This window comes from Colias philodice, chromosome 5, assembly GCF_061535455.1.
Source record: "Colias philodice isolate Cphi_HAF_F1 chromosome 5, ilColPhil1 Martin Lab GWU primary, whole genome shotgun sequence".
NCBI classification, from domain to species: Eukaryota; Metazoa; Arthropoda; class Insecta; order Lepidoptera; family Pieridae; genus Colias; species Colias philodice.
Genome location: NC_143090.1, coordinates 10,979,807 through 10,996,906, shown reverse-complemented (window position 1 = coordinate 10,996,906; position 17,100 = coordinate 10,979,807). Strand labels below are relative to the sequence as shown.

At 33.0% G+C, this 17,100-nt stretch overlaps 4 protein-coding genes across 4 annotated transcripts in view; 2 read left to right on the top strand and 2 right to left on the bottom strand.

The window, feature by feature from the left end:
* LOC149488639 (WD repeat-containing protein 44) overlaps positions 1-17,100 on the bottom strand; it is a 102,598-nt gene that overhangs the window by 62,379 nt on the left and 23,119 nt on the right. The gene's annotated exons all lie outside the window — the stretch shown is intronic.
* Positions 647-5,053, top strand: Mpc1 (mitochondrial pyruvate carrier). The gene is made up of 4 exons (XM_089695757.1): positions 647-774; positions 1,077-1,146; positions 1,346-1,446; positions 3,251-5,053. Exons 2-4 carry the CDS (start codon positions 1,082-1,084, stop codon positions 3,421-3,423), a joined length of 339 nt encoding a protein of 112 aa, XP_089551883.1. The 5' UTR covers positions 647-774; positions 1,077-1,081; the 3' UTR covers positions 3,424-5,053.
* On the top strand, positions 11,280-14,106 carry LOC149488640 (uncharacterized). Its single transcript, XM_089695755.1, has 2 exons — positions 11,280-11,681; positions 12,914-14,106. The coding sequence occupies exons 1-2, from the start codon at positions 11,549-11,551 to the stop codon at positions 13,603-13,605; spliced, it is 825 nt and encodes a 274-aa protein (XP_089551881.1). The 5' UTR covers positions 11,280-11,548; the 3' UTR covers positions 13,606-14,106.
* LOC149488641 (uncharacterized) lies at positions 12,711-14,106 on the bottom strand. Its single transcript, XM_089695756.1, has 2 exons — positions 13,795-14,106; positions 12,711-12,862 (listed from the first exon to the last, which is right to left on the bottom strand). Exons 1-2 carry the CDS (start codon positions 14,097-14,099, stop codon positions 12,811-12,813), a joined length of 357 nt encoding a protein of 118 aa, XP_089551882.1. The 5' UTR covers positions 14,100-14,106; the 3' UTR covers positions 12,711-12,810.

Below are 17,100 nucleotides of genomic sequence, written 5' to 3'. Positions count from 1 at the left end.
GCTATTACAATGCTACGAATGTAGACCAGCGCACCAACTAGGCCTAAGTACAGTGTTATGTAGATAAGCATGTAAATTATAACCAGAGTGCGTAGGAAGCCCATTGTTGGGCTATGACGTCTCTTTTATCATCTTGGTTTTGTATTTTTACATATTTTTTACTTTTGTGCAATATTTTTGGTTATTGTTTGTTTCAATTTTTGATCAAAGTTGAATGACAATGTCAGTTAAAGTTTCGAAGATTTTTGATATGAGTACAAGGTGAGTTCATATTATGTGAATAGATCACGAATACATATTTATATTACTTTTGAGAAGGGTTTTTATTTAAGGAATAAGGACTAAGGCTCTAATATTGTGTAAAAAAATATTATGGGTAGCCATGGAAATGTATATGTCTATATTTCCGTGTGGGTAGCTAAAGTTACAGATAATTTTTGAAATTGCCGCGCTCCGCATATACGTTTAGAAATGCATATTTTCTGTTTTAAATTTTCTAAATTCTAGTTTTTGAAATGAGTTATTTTAATTTTCTTATATGAAAAGTGTATCAGTTAATTTAAAATTAAAATAAGAATGAATTTGTTAATATAATATTAATTCTAAACGCAAACGTGACGTGCTTTATCTTATCAGTGAACTTGTCATTGGAAGTGACAGATCATAGCAGAGAAAAATTTATTATCAGTGACGAGAAAAGTAGACGTAACTTCGATAAAAAGTAAATTAAAAACATCAATAAATACAGATAAAAATCTCATTGACTTAGAAAAGGTTGGTTCCTAATGCATTGTACTTTTATTTTTTGTTTTCGACCTTTCTCATATTCAGAGTTTTGTTTTATAACCTTGACATCTATGAAGAGATCGAGGACTTAAAGAACACATTTCCATAATAATTAATGACTTTAAATAAACTTGAAATTATATAAAGCATGTATTTTATATATGCAGGGTTATCTAATTTATACGAAGTTACAAGTCAGATATGAGATCGTGAAACAGTTTTTTACGTTAGTCTATACGATTAATTTTTTATAATTGTATATTAATTAATAATAAAATAAAACGTTTCAGGAAAAATGTCGCTGGTAAAAAAATTATTCGATCAGCTGAAAAGCAAAGAATTTCGGGAATATTTAATGAGGTATGTACAATTTTTTCGTGTTTTTTTATTTATAATAAATATTTAAAATATAGTTGTACATATTTAATTTGGACAGTAATAGCAGAGCATTTTTGTTCTACCACTTTTCTACTTTACATGATAAGCAATAAATTATATTTATTTTTAATTATTATACCTAGAGAATTTATAAATCAATGTTTTTAATTAAATATTTCAGCACACATTTCTGGGGTCCAGTTGCGAATTGGGGAATACCTATAGCTGCTATTGCTGACACTAGAAAGGACCCTAAATTCATCAGTGGCAAGATGACATTTGGTAAGTATTTCAATAACTAGCTTTCCGCCCACGGCTTCGCCCGCATTTTCAAAGAAAAACCCGCACACTACCCATTCCTGTGGGATTTCCGGGATAAGACCTATCTTATGTGTTAATCCATGCTATCCTCTAAATGTGTGCTTAATTTCATTGTAATCGGTTTAGTATCCATCCTCACAAACATTAACATTTATAATATCATATATTTAATGAATAAACATATTGTTTTAAGTCCCTTCTCTCTCTGTCACCAGCTTGCGTTTTTATAGAAATTTAATATGAATTGGAATTTCATAATATGTTGTAATATGATAAGACATATCATTGATGTATTAAATTGATAACCGAGGTATTATATAAGATATCTTGATTTGCAATGTTATCTTTTATGGCATAAAACCCAAAGCCTTTTTATCCAAGTAATAAAGCTGATAAGATGTTGATAATTTTCATATAAAATACTAGATTTCCGCCCGCGGCTTCGCCCGCGTTTGCAAAGGAAAACCCGCATAGTTCCCGTTCCCGTGGGATTTCCGGGATAAAAACTATCCTATGTGTTAATCCAAGTTACCCTCTATATGTGTGCTAAATTTCATTGTAATCGGTTCAGTAGTTTTTACGTGAAAGAGTAACAAACATCCATACATCCATACATCCTTATGCTACGGCTACACTACCTTACCGTCTACCGGGCTGTTACCGCAATAATTATGGCATTAAATTACCGTCTAAATTACTGCATGAACTGGTGTGGTTACACTAGAGTTTACCTAGATATGGCGGTAATTATTGCCATAAATATTTTTCTTTTTCAAATCTTCAATTGAACTTGAAAATGATATTTTTTTTTTGATACGACGCCACGCATCATTATGTACACTGCGATTTTTATAATTTTTTTGTCGGGTATCCCAAAGATACGGTTCGCATTGAAATAATTCTAAAAACTCGAGCGCTTTCTCATTTGTCCACTCCATGTCGGTCGATACGTGCGTTGCCGGCGAGCTCATATTGCAAAATGGACAAACGGTAGTGTGGCCGCAAACGCAATAATTACCGCGGTAATCTTCTTTGATGTGCGAAAGAATACCGCCCCCGGAGCTATTGCCTACCGCCATTTGGCATATTGATTGGCATTGTAGAATTATGGCCATAAGTCGTGGTTACACCTAGGTGTTGTCAAAGTTGTGGCAATAATTATTGGCATATCACGGTAGTGTGGCCGTAGTATTACAAACTTTCGCCTTTATAATATAATATATAAATATATAATATTAGATTATAATGAATAATTTTATTGTGATAATTAATTCAGTAGGTAATGGATAATACAATTATATTGTTTGTTGATAATATTTCTGTATTAGTTCTGATTTAAAATGATTTATTACTGTGATAAAGATAAATGTTATCATAAAAGAGACTTTGTTCAATTGATGTTATTCCCTATTGAGTATATGAGTGCCTATTGAGTGAATTTAGTTGCTAAGGCATTTTTTTCAAATTTAAGTTCAAACTACTAGTCATTCGTCCTGGCTCTGCCTAGGTTAAACTGTTAAAAAAATATGGCATATGGCACTCACAGATAGTGAGTGTTCTTATTCTTACATATTATTTTTTTAATCTGTTCTGTTTATCTACAGATCCCCACAACATAACAAAAAACTTCTTAATAATACTAGTATAGATAATAGTATAGTATTATATTATCTGTGGTATACACAAGTTTGTCAAATTCCATAATTCGGCAATTTTCATAAAAATAAGTAAATTTATTAATATTTTATTTAACTTTTTATTTCAGCTCTCACACTATATTCACTAATGTTCATGAGGTTCGCGTGGAAGGTACAACCAAGGAATCTCCTGCTCTTCGCATGTCACTTCACCAACGAATGCGCTCAGCTTACACAGGGTGCTCGGTTCATCAACTATCACTATATACAGGGTTCTAACACTAACGAAAAAGTAGAATAATTAGACATACAAAATTGACGTACAATGAACAACTCGACTCACAATCGTTAATTGTCCAAAGCAAAACTCTGCCTACGTTTATATTGGGCAGAGTTTTCTAATGAGTGTATACAGTGGAGTTTGAACATTACTGCCATGAAATAAGGTGTAAATCTGAATGAATGTTTTAAACAACGACACTCATACATATTATTATATAAATACGACGAATATGCGATTGTGCGTCTTGTTGCTTATATTACGTCAATGATATATACGTAGATGAATTTAGTTGAATATTTCGGCCGCAACGTACGGGTTAGGAAAAATGTTGTTGTGAAGTAATATTGTTTTATTGTTTTTTTTTTATATCAAGTATAAGTGTTTTTACGATGTTTTCAAGTTGTGTAAAAACAATTTGATAATATGGATGGTCAGATAGAGCATCAATTGGTTGTTATTAAGGCCACTTAAGATCCTATCGAAGGAGATACATAAAGTAACAGATATAATTTTAAGTGGGCTCATGTTAATATATTTTGTTGCCAGTAGGCACTTAATGTGTTTTGTGCAAAGATTAACTGACGGTCAGTTCTTTTTAAAAGAATTATCTTTATATGCATATCTGATACTAAGTATCTATACCTAGTGAATATCTCAGAAAATATTTAAAAATGTAATTTAATGTTTATCAAAGCTGGTTAAAAAAAAAACGCATTGAATCTTTTGGCGGTAACTTGAGCTGTCAAAATAATGAAGCTCGTTCTTTAATCTATCTCTTATCTCTATGGTACGGTAAACGAATTGAATTGTGCCAATAACTGCCTAATAAAATAATTTCTTTATCTGAATTATTTATTACATGTTATAATAATTGTAAGTAGGAATCTGTGTTTATGGTTTTAATTTAAAGTTTATTTTCTTTTTAAGCGCACTTATTACTATAAGTAATACCTGAGTGAAACTTTGTCAACATTTTTTTTGTTTTTCTACTACACTAGAATTTTGTGTATTGATATTTGGTGTTGTCTCTGTTTTATTACTTAGAGAGATAAGTTTGGAACGAATATACGTAAATGTATTAGAATATAAAAATGTGGCTTATAGTAGCTGACGTCACCGTGATAGTACCATAGATAACGTAGTGTATTACGGCATTTAAAAATTAAATATTTAAAAAGGATTTGCGCATGCTAATTCCTAAATTGACAAGACGCAATGAGTGTGGTTTATTGCAGTCATTTCTAACTACTTACGTATTAAAAAATAACACGCTAACAATACACTTCTAAGTTTCAATACTTTAAACTCTTTAAATATTGTGTAAAATAAGTAGAAAAGTACTGTGATTCGTACGTACCTACAATATAAGTAACTTATAATGACTACTTTCTAGTTATTAAAAAAGCCTTAAGTAAGCAATTTTATCATTGAATTATATACCTTAAAGGTTCTAAATAAGATACAAAATAAGATTTATTTACCAGTGTTGTGAGTCGTTGTGGCCGAAATACAAATGCTGTTATGTACAAAGTTATATTTTTCGAAAATTTATAGTGATTAAATTATACTCTATTGTTGATCTGTTATGTATGTTTTTGTGTTCATTTTATTTATATACTATATAGTGTTCATGTAAAATAAATGATAGATGGAATGTTGCCTTTTATTTTAATTCCTCCGTATTTCTTCTCAATTCTCCTTCGGAGCAAGGATAAATCCCAATTTATCCTTCGACGGAGAGAAAACATTGTCATGACGTTATCATCGATTTTATTGCGTGTAAGAAATTATTAATTAAAGCATTATTATTGGTACTTATAAGAATTTTTTATTAAGTGCCATATCTACACTATTGGCTGTAACGATCAAGTCAACAACTTTAGATAACAAGTTTGATATTATAACAATATGTAGTACATTCAATGCACGTACATAGTAAATCTTAAAACCGTAGCCTAATAATTTATTTTACATTTTAATAGATCAGTTTGTAAATAAAATATACTGATGAACTTTGAAACTTCTTTCAGTTTTTTTTCAAACCTCTGATATTAAATAGTTAAGATTATATCGACTTATGAGTCGCTGAGTCGTCGAGTCGTCAGCTAAAATTTATTTATCTTCCTCAGTAACGCCCCTTCAATATAATCGCCTACAACAGCACTAGCCTAAAAACGTTACATTGTTGAAAATAAATAAGTATGCAAAACTAAATAAAAACTGAACACATTCACTATAAGAATATAAACTTTTTCATACAAATGGCAGAAAACTTTGTAGCATTCGACAAAACGGGATAGCCATAATAAAAGAGTCACAGATTCATAGTTCTCTTGAGTTATTTATTATTAAAGTCTATAACAGTATCTATTGCTTGTTCGTCAGTTGCTTGATTTGTGCGTTATGTTTTTAAAGACCATGCTTTTAATTTTTAAACATTAAAATATGTTGGATTTATAATAAGTTGTAAGTAACTAGCCGCACATCCCGACTCCGCCCGGGTTGTCCCAGGATAATAAATAGGAAAGCGAAATAATAAAATGTAGCTTAATCTTTTAGAAAAAAAAAATCATTAAAATCAGTCCAGTACTTTGACTATTCAATACAAACAAACAAAAAATCACGGGATGGCGTTTCTTTATTGCAATAACGCGTTGTGGTCGATTAGCATGTCAGCGTTTATTTTTCAGGTTCGTCGGCATTATATTTCAGAACGGAATTTAGGCTATGAGAATTTTGAAGCACCGAGCACGTTGTATTCGTTAAAAAATATATTTAAAAACTGATAGGTACCCGTTTCACTTGGTACACACTTAAGTTAGTAATATCACAGACTAATAATAATAATATTATAATCTATATAGGTAGGTACCAAATTCTAGATTTACAGCTGTGTTCGCCTGAAAGTATTAGGTACCGGTACACATATCTATTCATCCTCGTAAAATTTCTTTGACGTTTTTAATATTATCTCTAGAGTGGTAAAATTATGTTCCACTGATTCGGAAAGTAATTTTTAAAGCAATTCAAGTCTGATTGTCTTTAGAATAACATGTAGGTGCTTATGTATTTAATTTTTTTTAAATATCCTGAACGGCCGGTCGATGTTTGCATTGAAGGTAGGTAGAGCCAAAAATTAATGGCGTAGCTTAGGTATGTACACTTTAAATTTTTACTTTATAAGTTGTATTTTATACTAATGTTAGCTATATTAATCTTATGATAGAAGAAGCTTCTAATAGATACGTAGGTACCTAATACTTATACCTAATATAAAAATATTTATTACGAAATATCTATTTCTTTGAAATATTATCCATTTATAATCAATAATTGGTATGTTTGATCATGCGTCCTGAGAGAGTTTATTTTCGCGTGCCACCATAAAATCGAAAGCAATCAGTATAATGTTTTTGCGTAGTAAATTGTTTGAAACACGATAACTGCACATTTCCCGCCATGGTAAACAAACGTATTAGGCGGCCATCACTGATTTCTACCCTAATAATAGGTTAGCGCTATCCAAACTTGTCCCTTTTGAACGGTTGGGTTATACCGCGCAGATTTTATTTTATGAAACATTACGAACTAAGAATTATTTATTTGTATTTTTAATAAACGGAATGCAATAATAATATGGCTCTATAGTACCTAGCTGTTGCCTGTTGGCTATTTAAATATGAACTCTACATTCTGACTCGATATCCTCGACATGGCATAAATACGCATAAACTGGATACCAAATAATTTTGTTACAATGAGTGTGTAAAAGTAAAATAGTGTAGAAAAAATCAAATGCAAAAAGCAGGAATGCGTAAAAAATTCTGAAATATTTTTTCTTATTCCCCAAAACTTTTTCTATCGCAGTATAACTCAGTCGTGCCATCATTCGCGCGTTCACAGTCGATTGACTGTCAAGTGAGTGTTCGGATCCGGCGCGGCGCCGATCCGACTCCGTCCGGGGGACGTCACGACTCACGATCCAAATACACCCATTACTACGCTGACTTATTGTTTTGCGTTTATCTTACACGATTTATATACGGATGCTTTACGGAATCGCGATACGGAAAATCGGGATTTGAATATACTGCTTTAGAATAATGTGGTAACGTTTCCCGTTCGGCTAGATATATATGGTGTACACAACTCTGTAGTCTGTGTTTACGTGATAATAATATGATCGCTGCGATGTTTTTCAAATTTCGTATGAAATTATCTGAAAACAGAATAACAAACAATTTAATTGAAACTATTATAATGTAGTATGAAGATACTTGAACCGCGCTCGCTTAGCTTCGGTTTCCCAGAAGAAAACATTTACATACTGTTAGATGTAATGTTATATTAGTTCTCTCGGAGGTAATTCCCAGAAAACTATATATATATATAAGTATATAAACTCTATATATAAACTAAATTTTAATATTTATTATGTACTTAGTACTTAACTACCTAAAAAGAAACTGAATTTAGCGTGCGCTGAATATAAAGGAAAAATCATAAATTTACTACCTAAGTAGGTATATTTTACAGTAAGTAGCTACCTATCTTTTATATCTCTAACACGAATAACTTGTATCGACGCTTTACAAATATCTCTAATTCCAAGGGAAATACCTAAAGCTCGGATACCTAAAGCAAAGTTTATTGGCATTTATCAATTCCTGAACGGAGTAGAACAAGATGGCGTCCGTTTCCCGCGCGCCTGATGAATTATTAAAATCACGAGGACCGACCGTGTCTTCGCTAATCTATCTTTTGTCAACGAGACTGCGACGACTGCCGACTCGCAATGAAAGAATTCCCGTTATTTCCAATCATTGTTCTGACAAATTTCAACGGTAGACTTTGTTAACTCGTTTTAGAAATTTTTGATTGTTCCGAAAATAAAGCGTCGTTCGCATGAAGGAGTTGTGAATTACGAATGGTGTGATTGTTGTCAGAATAAAATAGGGTTTGTGGTAATTGGAAATTAAGAAATTATTATACTTATTGGTATGGCAACAGCAGGCAGCGGGCTATGTCATTTTTGGAAATTGGAACTACCTAGAAATTATATTGTTACTCAGATAATCACAACGAGAGATTGTCAGAATTTAGTAAGACAATTAATTGGAAAGGACTTAATTGCTGTATAATAAGTATTTTATGTAATTTATATAATATAATATTAAAACTAGATTTTTGCTTCCTTTTATTATCGCACGTCAGTTATCCATAATTTACACATTTTATGTTCTGATAAAATTACTTACATTTTAATTATTGATTTTGACACACGACGGAAAGTTGTTTGGCCAAAACTTTCCGTAATTAAAATATAATCAAACTTCAATAAGAATTTGGTGTTCTATAAAAAAACAAGTGAGGATAATTAAGTTTATTCCATTATCATCTAGTTGGTACCTACGAACGAAAATTGTTTATTAAACTTTCCTAAGTAGGCTAAGTACCTAACTATTGTATTATAATTAATATTCGAATAAAAGTTTTTTATTCTTTGTTAATTCTACTCCGATCGTATTCCAAAGCCTTGTCTTGAAAAAAAAAAGAAAAGAATATTGACCTTTGCCCGCCAAGTGCCAACATGGCTGAAATCGCCGATGGCGGGAAATTTTGCACGTCAATCTTTTTCATGTCGGCTATGGCGTGCGGCTGGCTTTTGTATTTCTAGTTTGCGTTGAATTTTGTTCAGTCTCCCTTTTTTGGTAGAATAAAATTGTGAGCAGCATTTTGTTCGATTGGATCGAGGATATAGATAGTTTAGGAATAACTGAAAGATAACTTGAAATTGTATTTTTTTATACTTAGATACATAGTTATATAAGACTTAGATAATAAATTCAAATTGTAGTAAAAAAATTAAAAATTATAAATAAGGTTAAATAAAGCTAATTTGAGTACTCTATACTTAATACTGTAATAATGGCTGTTTATCTACAAACTTTTCATTTAGGTACTTATTCGTTTTTTTGCAATTATTAATAAATTTATTACATACTTGATAAAAGTACAAGTACAAGTAGAAATTTCATTCTTATATATAAAAATGAATCGCAAAATGTGTTGGTAAGCGCATAACTCGAGAACGGCTGAACCGATTTCGATAATTCTTTTTTTATTATATTCCTTGAAGTACGAGGATGGTTCTTATGTAGAGAAAACGTAAACATGTACCACGGGCGAAGCCGGGGCGGACCGCTAGTTTTTAATAAAAAAATGATAGGTGCATATTCAAATTTTAAAAATAGAAAAAAATCATTGGCGTATCACACCTTACATTTTCCCCTAACACACAGGCGTCGGCAATAAATGTTGAATACCTAAGTTGAATACACAAGTGTCTATAATCTATAGCCAACATTCAGTTCCACTCTAGACGTATCTGTACTCTATACTTTATTCTTTATAGTCTATTGACTATTCGATAAAATAAACGTATTTCTTGGAGGATGTTCGCTCGAATACGGGCTAACGATGTCCGCTTCTATACCCTTTATGAATGAAGTGCTTCTTTGGGATGAGAGTATAAATTATTTAACTTCCTCTATCTTTATGTGTTATTCACATCTGGACGATGATAGTTAATACCTAAGTGTGCTGTGTGACCTTATTTTTATAAATTAAATTGGTACAAAATTATATTAATAAATAATTTAATACAATTAATATGTTACTTGTTTGTGGATATTAAATGAAAAATAAGTCACAGTGACTTGAGTCTTTTTTTGTTGATATTGAAAATTCTTGCTTTAGCTGTTAGCATATAAATTGTCTGTAGGCATGGTAAATTATAAAGAAAAACTTCTTATAATCTGAGAGAAATATTAAATTCTTGTTCTGAACTCACGTATTCCACGTATAAAAGTTAAATGAATTAACGACTTCAACGGTATGGAAATTAAATCACGGTAAATAATATACTTTGTATGTAAGAGAATGATTATTTTCCGTTTAATTGCATACAAAATGAAGTTAAATATGGCGCAGTCGTTGGCTGAGGCTCAACATTGTCCCCCGGGTTTTGCCCGGCTCCTGCGGTTAATTGCTAATAACAATCCATCTCCGATCGCATAGAGTTTAGTGATCTTGAATTGGGACAAATAGGCTTGTTTCTAGAAGGCTATGGATGTTTGCTTCGAATTAGTCAGGTTGCTATATCACAAAAGTACGAGTAGGTAATCCTTAAATTATGTTTATGAGATGATTTTCATCTGTTTATGAAAGTCTCTACATATACATATACTTAACCAGAATTCTGCTAGCATTAACACAGTATTATGCGATGTCCTAGACATTTTTTAAAAGGATTCCAAAAACTTACTAGATTTCTATAGTGAAAGCCAACCAAACAAATTTATCACAAAAATTTAAAACAGAAATTCTTTAAAGCCCAACTTGGCAAGCGCCACAACTAGTTTAGAATAAGTCTACATGAACTGAATCTCACATATTAATGAGTTCAAATCGAGCTGCACAATTACGTCCACCCCGGTCTCCCTGGAGTCGCTGATTTAGTGCTCGCTATTAACAATTCAGGTCAGAACCGATTTTAACGATAAAGCATCCATGAGTATTGTAAATATGCTGGCTTTTTTAAATGAAAATAATTAATGAAGATAGATTATTATGCTATGATAATAATGGACTTGTGAAGGCAAGTTTACCATTAGCTACGTTTTTGGAGTGAGAACAGTTGAAATATCTGAATTTTTTTTACGTGATGATGATGTGTATGTTTATTTTTGTTATGAAATGAATTGCAAAAATTATAGGTACTTACTTATAAGTAGACGTAAACTTATGATAGGTAGCTGCAGTTTAAATGAAAACAACAACTGACATTATAGATGTAGATATGATCGGGTGCACTCACACACATCAGTCACCGTCACGGCACGTCACCGGACAGGATTAAAAAAAAATATGTATCAATAGTTCTAGTATGACTCTGTTCCCACACGACAGTCGCCGGCACGAAATCTATCAGTGACGTCACCGGTCAGGCACGTCAAATAATCTTTCCATACATGTATCATACTTTTATCCCCACTCACCCGGTGCCGTCACGTCTCAGTTCAGTCAGCGTCGTGCTACCGTCAATTGCTACACGTGTATTGTCAGTTACGCAGTTACAAAAATGGATATAGAAAAGTTAATAGAGACTGTGAGAAAATATGAATGTTTGTACGATTTAAGTCATCGTAAATACATGGACACAAAATATAAAAACGTCATATGGGAAAAGGTCGGTGCAGAAGTTGGCTCTAGTGGTAAGTAAAGTATTCTAATATTATTATTTGTTGAACTACACAGTTCAGGTAAAATAGGTATCTGCTAATGGGTCGTTTCAAACTCGTAAAATCAAATACACGACGTTAAAATTTATGAAGTAGGTAATTAAAAAAAGATTTAATTGAAGTCGCCAATCACTTTTACCTACTATGGCGACTTGCCATAGTAGGTAAAAGTGGTTGGTCTTCATATACCTATATCCTACTAAAATCCCATAAGGGGAATGTCGGTCACTTTGTTTCAGTCGATATCTATTTATGGGGTTATAGTATACCTACATCAATACCAGAACTTTCAGATTTGAGAAATAAAATACGGAACTAAAATATTCTGTAAATTTGTTTCTTATATCAAAAGCGTTTGCGGTAGCGTTGCCAGCTTGTCTAGGAAGATTCTCGAAAACATTTGAGCTTTCTTGATTGTTTGGTATATATGAATGCTTCTCATATTTGTTTATAAAATTATGAAGGATACATGTAGCCATTATAATAAAATCTACATTTTCTGGTTTTGCTTGAATGGTTCGGTTATATATTTGAAATCTCTTTGTTAATATCCCAAAAGTGTTCTCTACTACTCTTCTGACTCGACTTAAACGGTAGTTAAAGTTGCGTTTTTCATCACTTAAATTTTGTCCTGGGTATGGTCGCATTAAATAACTTTTTAAGGGAAAAGCTTCGTCTCCCACTATAACGAACAGAGTTTCAATATTTGTGTCAGGTATTAACCTATTACTTGGAATCGATAGAGTTTGTCTTTCCAACGATTTTCCAAGGTTAGAGTTACGGAATATCCCACCGTCGCTATTTTTTCCAAAGGCTCCAACATTAACAACAGTAAAATTATAGTTACCATCAACAAGAGCTAATAGCACAACTGAAAAAGTTTTTTTGTAATTAAAAAACAATGATCCAGTATTGTTAGGAGCTTGGATTGTGACATGTTTTCCATCGATGGCTCCTAAACAATTAGGAAAATTCCAGAGATTATATATATTGTCCGCAATACCTTTCCATCTGCTAGTCGTCGGTGTTGGTAACATTTCTTCCATTAAATATGTTATTATTTTACAAGTATCAGTAACAATTTTTTGCACTGTACTATGTCCTAAACGGAAACTGAAGGAAATGTGTTCAGGGATTCTCCAGCTGTTAGATACCTGTAACAAAAATAAATGCAATGATTAATTTATTTATGTTTGATTTTTCAGGTGCTATCTGCAAGACCCGTTGGGCAAATATAAGAGACACTTATAGAAAGACTTTGAAGAAATCCACAACCACGAGTGGACAGAGTGCCAAAAAGATTAAAGTTTATAAGTTCCATGACCAATTACAATTTTTGAAACCATTCCTAAATGAAAGACAAACTATCGAAACCATCGAAACTGATATCTCTGAAGAATGTGACAATGAATTATTGGGCGATCAAGAATCAACGGAAATCATGGAACCAAGAGCTACGACGTCTAGGTCAACGTCACTTCCATCACCAGAATCTTCTCAATCAGCATCTTCTGTGCACTTACAACCCCCAAAAAAGGCACGAAGAACTTTTTCAAAATCATGTTCCCAACCGACAGCTGCAGCAGTAGTCATGGAACAACTAATTAAGTCAAATAACTCAATTGAAGAATCTTTCAAAAACCCTGTTGACGCATTTTTATTGGGTGCTATTGCTCCAATTTTAAAATCGTTACCACGATATGAGTTGGCATTGGCAAAAAGCGAGCTTTTTGGAATAGCACAAAAATATGAACTCCAAAGTATTACCGTCCCCACAGTACAAACTTCTGCAGATAGCCGTTCATCCACAACTGGTTCCATTATCATTGAGAATACTCGATTCACCAATACTGCTATAGAAAATCCTCGGACTGAAGACCAAGAGTCCACTTATTAAACTTTTGTTGAAACAGACACTTTAAATACTTTTTATTCCGCGAATTTCTCAAATTTTGTTATGAAACTGTGATCATAATATTGCACAAGGATTAATGTATCTAATTTGGTTTTCGGCTGATTTTCTTATGTCAAAATTGATTTAATTTTTATAATACATAACAATTAAAATGAGAATTGTTTTACTTACCTTAAACAAACAACCAGACGCTCTCTTGGAGTAATAGCTTTTCTCCAATGAGTATCCTCTTTTTTCAGGTATATTTCTAACTTTGCAAGTAAAAGGTTAAAAGTGTTCTCAGACATTCGAAAATATTCATAAAACATTTTGCCATCTGCCGCTAAATGGGGGTACAAAGTAGCGTATTCGCCCTCTTCGTTTCTTTTTCTCCAAGCTTCATGAACCCAGACCCGACGCCTGTTTACAAGTTGCTCTTCTTCTTCATCTAAAATTAAAGCGATCATTGCCAATTGCGTAGTAGTGAAACGTGGCATTTTATCCGTCAGGGCAGTATCTGTTCTCTAGCGTGACACACGTCTAATCACTGACTAACCTGATGTATGTGTTCAATGATTCAGTCAAACCGGCGACGTGACTGACGGACAACATGACGGTGACTGGTGTTTGTGGATACGTACACAAACCGTCACCGATCAGTCATCGGTGACTTGACGGTGACTGATGTGTGTGAGTGCACCCTAAACACCGAAAAAATTGACTGCACCGTCACCGTCGGCCCTCGACGCAGCAAATTTTTCCAAATTATTTATTAAATAAAACATGATAACTTAATCTATAATTCAAATTTCTCTATCGCCTACCATTCCATTTGTTTTACTCAAAACAACCGCCACAGACAATCCACAATTTTATTTAAGGTTAGGAACAAAGGCGGGACTAAAAAATAATTGCAAAAACGCGGGAAAGTTAATAAAACGAGTTAAAAGCCAACGTTGCAATTACTGTCGTCACCTCAGCTCCCTGTTCGATTTCCGTGGTCGAATCGCCATTATAGCCGGCCATTGTTCTTTCGCTATCAATGCAGAGTAATGGCGCAGAAATAACTGGCATGCAGTTTTCTGTTTATGACTTATATTCTTGATTATTAGATTCTTTGATGAAAATTTTTATTCTATAGCATGGTTTATCAAATATTATCTCATCATTGAAATCTTTGCCCATGTGTCTTTGTTATTGGGATTTGAGACTTTTGTATTGAGAAGATTATTTAATAACCCTAATTTACTTGGTATTGTCATAGGAGTGTGTGTAGGTACATTATCTTGACAGGGAAGATGTGAATTGTACATAAGTCTTAAGCGCGTCACACACGGTGAAGATAGGTACTATAATATTTATCTTAAGATACTGTTATATTTTATATTACAGTATCTTAACGCATCCGGTATCAGCGTTCGGACCATCATTTTTCTTTTTGTCATTGCGTACTAAGACCCCTGTAGAACCGCCATCCTGTTACAAATGACGCGAAATTTTGTGGGTCATTTGTAACAGGATGGCGGTTCTACAGGAGTCTTAGTACGCAATGACAAAAAGAAAAATGATGGTCCGAACGCTGATACCGGATGCGTTAAGATACTGTAATATAAAATATAACAGTATCTTAAGATAAAATATTATACATAGTATCTTCACCGTGTGTGACGCGCTTTAAATTTAAAAAATCTGGAACGAAGTATCAGAGAATTGAATGAGATACCTATATGTAGTGTGATCGTTGATGATGCCATTATTTATCATTTCAATCGATTTGTTCAAAAGACATACCTACAAAAATATATCAGTATACTTTAATTTTGGCGCCCCGATTAAAATGGTGAATTTCTCTAACCAAATTACAATTAATAATTAATCCCCGCGAAATCCCCAAGGAGCGGGACATAATTCTAATTCGAAACCGAATTCCAGATTAAAATTCTTACAAGAACAAAACCGGTAGAATCCGGATATCGTTCAATTATCGTTCGATCAGTCTGCGATTTTACGTCTTGATCAAAATGACATCCGGAGGGAAATAGCTCGCTCGTAATTGTTGCCAGCCTCGGCGTTATTTAGTTACAGCTGGATGCGAGGCGTTTTGATTTACGTCAATTTGTCTGGGTTGCCATTTTTAAGAATAGTATGCTTGTATTTTGACGATTGTTTATGAGGAACAAATAATATTATATACCAATAGTAACTTTATTGTTCGCTACTACCAACCAATGCTTCTCATGCCTTTGGTAAAATTATTTTGTGAATAGGTCCAGTAGTTTCGAAAACAATCAATCAATACAATCTTTTCTCTTTATAATATTAATTTGCAACAAAATATTAAGCCACACGTTATGCACACAACCACAGACATGTATATATAAGTAGACAACGCAAGTACCGCGATCTGTATGAAAACCAAGCGTGTCATATTTTTTGTACTGACCTTGACGCGTTATGACGTCACGAGCGCTTTTTAGTGATGTTAATTTCATTTTACGCTAAATCGATTAGGCCGCCACTCGCGCGGCGATTCTAGTATCGTCCTATCCCATCGAAGTAAATCGAAAGAAATCAGATCAAACTAGATCTATGTCTAAGAGGTAGTCAAATAAATGAATCGTAATCGATTACTAAATCGATTCAAGACAGAAAAATGATAATTACCATAGACAGAGGGATGATAAAATAAAGTTATAAACCTTTTAATATTCTAACAAGTAAACTAATGTGTTTTAGCTTTTTCTTACATATGCCCATTGAGTTACCATGTACTACGTACTAGAGAGGCCATCGAAAGAAAGTAATGAAACTGTCAATCAATCAATCTTTATGTCCCGTTGCATCGATCCATTTTCCTTTTATGTTCGGGTTACTTGGAAAACTGAAAAAACAAACATAGTCTAAGCAATAAGGAGTTTTCTTAAAAAACTCCCAAGATGACACTTTAACTAATGGCGTCCATGTCATAATATTTATTTTTAGTACCTTTGTATTAAAATACTTAAAAGTTCTAGGTCAAGTCGTATTAAATGACAAAAAAAATCTATGCCTTTTTTTCTGAAAAATTGCTCCTTCAAATTATCATTTATCTGTTCGATTATAAAATCGATTAGAATCGAGAACTGTTGCATCAAATGAACATCACTAACCACAAAATTGGACAGAAAAATGAGAACAGAAAAATGAGAAGACGCTATTCATTGCTTGTTATCATACGACGCGATCTTTACCGTGCCAAGTAAAAGCCGCAATGTATTCCGAATCATTTCGTATGATTTGGTATCCGTGTTTGTCACGATCGTTTTCCACAGATATTCTTTATTTGATTTTAAAATAAATAGTGCATATTCTGATTAGAAAATTACTTACCGGTGGAAGGAAACATCTCTGCTAACTCGGCCACTCACAGCTGTGGAGTTTCTACAGTTTATAACGGCGTAATTCGGCATTTTACTTTATTCAGCTTCACGTCTTTCCTTGGCGAACTGCAAGCGCGGA